The sequence below is a fragment of the Phytophthora infestans genome, genomic scaffold, assembly GCF_000142945.1.
Source record: "Phytophthora infestans T30-4 supercont1.2483 genomic scaffold, whole genome shotgun sequence".
NCBI lineage: Eukaryota > Oomycota > Peronosporomycetes > Peronosporales > Peronosporaceae > Phytophthora > Phytophthora infestans.
This window is the reverse complement of record NW_003306184.1, coordinates 1-1,989: the sequence shown is the minus strand read 5'-3', so window position 1 is coordinate 1,989 and position 1,989 is coordinate 1. Positions and strand designations below refer to the sequence as shown.

Here is a 1,989-nt window from a genome sequence, read left to right as displayed (position 1 = left end):
CGATGAAGGCCACCGTCGGTGGTACAATGAGCTCTCGCGATTCCTTCGAGGCGAAACTCGTGCGCACGATACATGAAGTCTTTGCCGCCAAGGAAGAGAGCCAACGACTGCCTACTGATCTCGTCACGAAGGAGAGCAAAAACGTGTTCTGGCGGCAATTTGTCATCTCAAAGGCAGCGATGATTGCGGGTCACCGCTAGAATTGAGCACGGGGGAAGGAAAAGGAAGTCAAATACATGTACGATATTCGGTAAATCCTATGGTTAGTATCGCAACACGCCCTAAGGTCAGCCTTTTGTTTGTTTGTTTGTCAGCGAGTGTCACTTTACTTTGTGGGGGAGGGGGACAACGAAGCGCGTATTTCGCCACAAAACTTCCAGTGGCAAAATTGGTACGAAACGTAAAGCACAAATGCAAGACGTCAATATTCGTATACGCATCAAAGCTCGCAGTCCAAAGCATTCAGCAAGTCTTACAATCGCTGCTGCTATGGTAATAAACGTTCGGGATATCCGTAGCATGAATAGTAATTTATACGCAAGGTGGATTGAGTGCTGGCAGTGCTACCCACGCTAGGTTATACCCAGTTGCATTTCCTTAAATTTTCGTGTAGTACTGTGCGGCATCGAGCCGCTGGCGCGCTTGGTGTGGTTTGCACTGTAGCCAACGCGTATTCCTCCTACTGGTACTACTAGCACTTTCCTGTGAGTGCTATCCGAATATACAAATTCAACGCTACTAAGTTTATAAATCATTGAAAATTGTAGATCACCGCGGTAATCGCCGAAAATTCAACCTCTAGGGCCGACCTAGCTGCACGAATGCGTGCGAACTGATGAGATGGGCCGTTGTTGCGCGCTTCCGCACGCTCACCGTGGCCTTACTGTCCTCCGATGCCGACCCGGCATTGGTCTTTTTGCCGGGAAGCAGCATCCTCATCTTTTGCGAAAACTTCGAGTTGTGACGCTGCTGATTCGTGGTGGTGGTGGCTGCGGCAGTCTGGTTGATCGCCTTGTCAGTCCTGTTGTCAACGTTCGCTTGGGTCTTGTCATGTAGGAGCTTGAGACTGCCGTGGGTGTTCAAAGGGAGTGCGAAGCGAGTGTGTGCATTCATCGCGGTATTATAGCTGGAGTCTTGGGGTGCTGTTGATCTGCGATGCAAGTTGCAAAGTGAGAAGCTCCGTGCCGCTTCCAGCTGAGCAGTACCATCATTCCTGAAAAATGCATTGCTATCTTCATTCACTATCGAATGAAGAGAACTGAAGTTGCTTGAGGGGCCCATGATCGCCATTTTCTGAGCACCCAGTCAATAGTCAGCTAGAAATTGTAGTCTTCAGTTTTCGAAGTGCAAAGATGGGGTAATCGTCAAAGTGACGCATCAAGATCCTGTTATCCTGTATGAACTCTGTCATCGGACACCAAGCGTTAATTTGTATGATACAGTATATCTTATGCTGTTTTTCGATTATTGCGATTTGAGATAGGTCGTGTTCGCCGATTAAAAACTTGAAGTGAATGAATGGTGGTAGTGTTTGTACTGTACATGTACCACAAATTGCTGGTATATGTACAACAAATTGCCGGTAGCTCTACAATTTCTAGAGCACCAGCCAGCTATCAAAAGAGAACACCAAACTTAGCAAGGACAGCTTCTCTCGTTGTTAATTTACAATACTGTCATCGTGCGCACCGTTTAGGGTGAGCTTGTCAAATCTGCTGCTCGCGCTAGCTCCACCAAAAGCGAGGCCGGTCTACCTAGGAAGGCCAGTGTTCACGAATGCTCTTGCCTCGACAAACTGTCGGTAAAACGGGCTCTTCTTCGCCGGCAGATCGGTCGCGCCCTGCTCCCGTTCAGCTTTTTTGCCGGAGAGCAGCTCCTTCATCTTGCGCGAAAACCTTGCCGTGGGTTGGCGAGGCTGCCCATTGGCGCTGTTTGTGGTCATCTCTGCGTTGGTGGCAGCCGTCTTCTCGCGGATGTACATGAGCGTGG

The 1,989-nt window shown here is 49.1% G+C and overlaps 1 protein-coding gene across 1 annotated transcript; it reads right to left on the bottom strand.

Moving 5' to 3' along the window:
* Nucleotides 1–798: 798 nt before the first annotated feature.
* On the bottom strand, nt 799–1,981 carry PITG_22347 (uncharacterized protein; the record flags this gene model as incomplete). Its single annotated transcript, XM_002909821.1, has 2 exons — nt 799–1,150; nt 1,755–1,981. The coding sequence occupies 2 exons, from the start codon at nt 1,979–1,981 to the stop codon at nt 799–801; spliced, it is 579 nt and encodes a 192-aa protein (XP_002909867.1).
* Between the last annotated feature and the right edge of the window lie 8 nt (nt 1,982–1,989).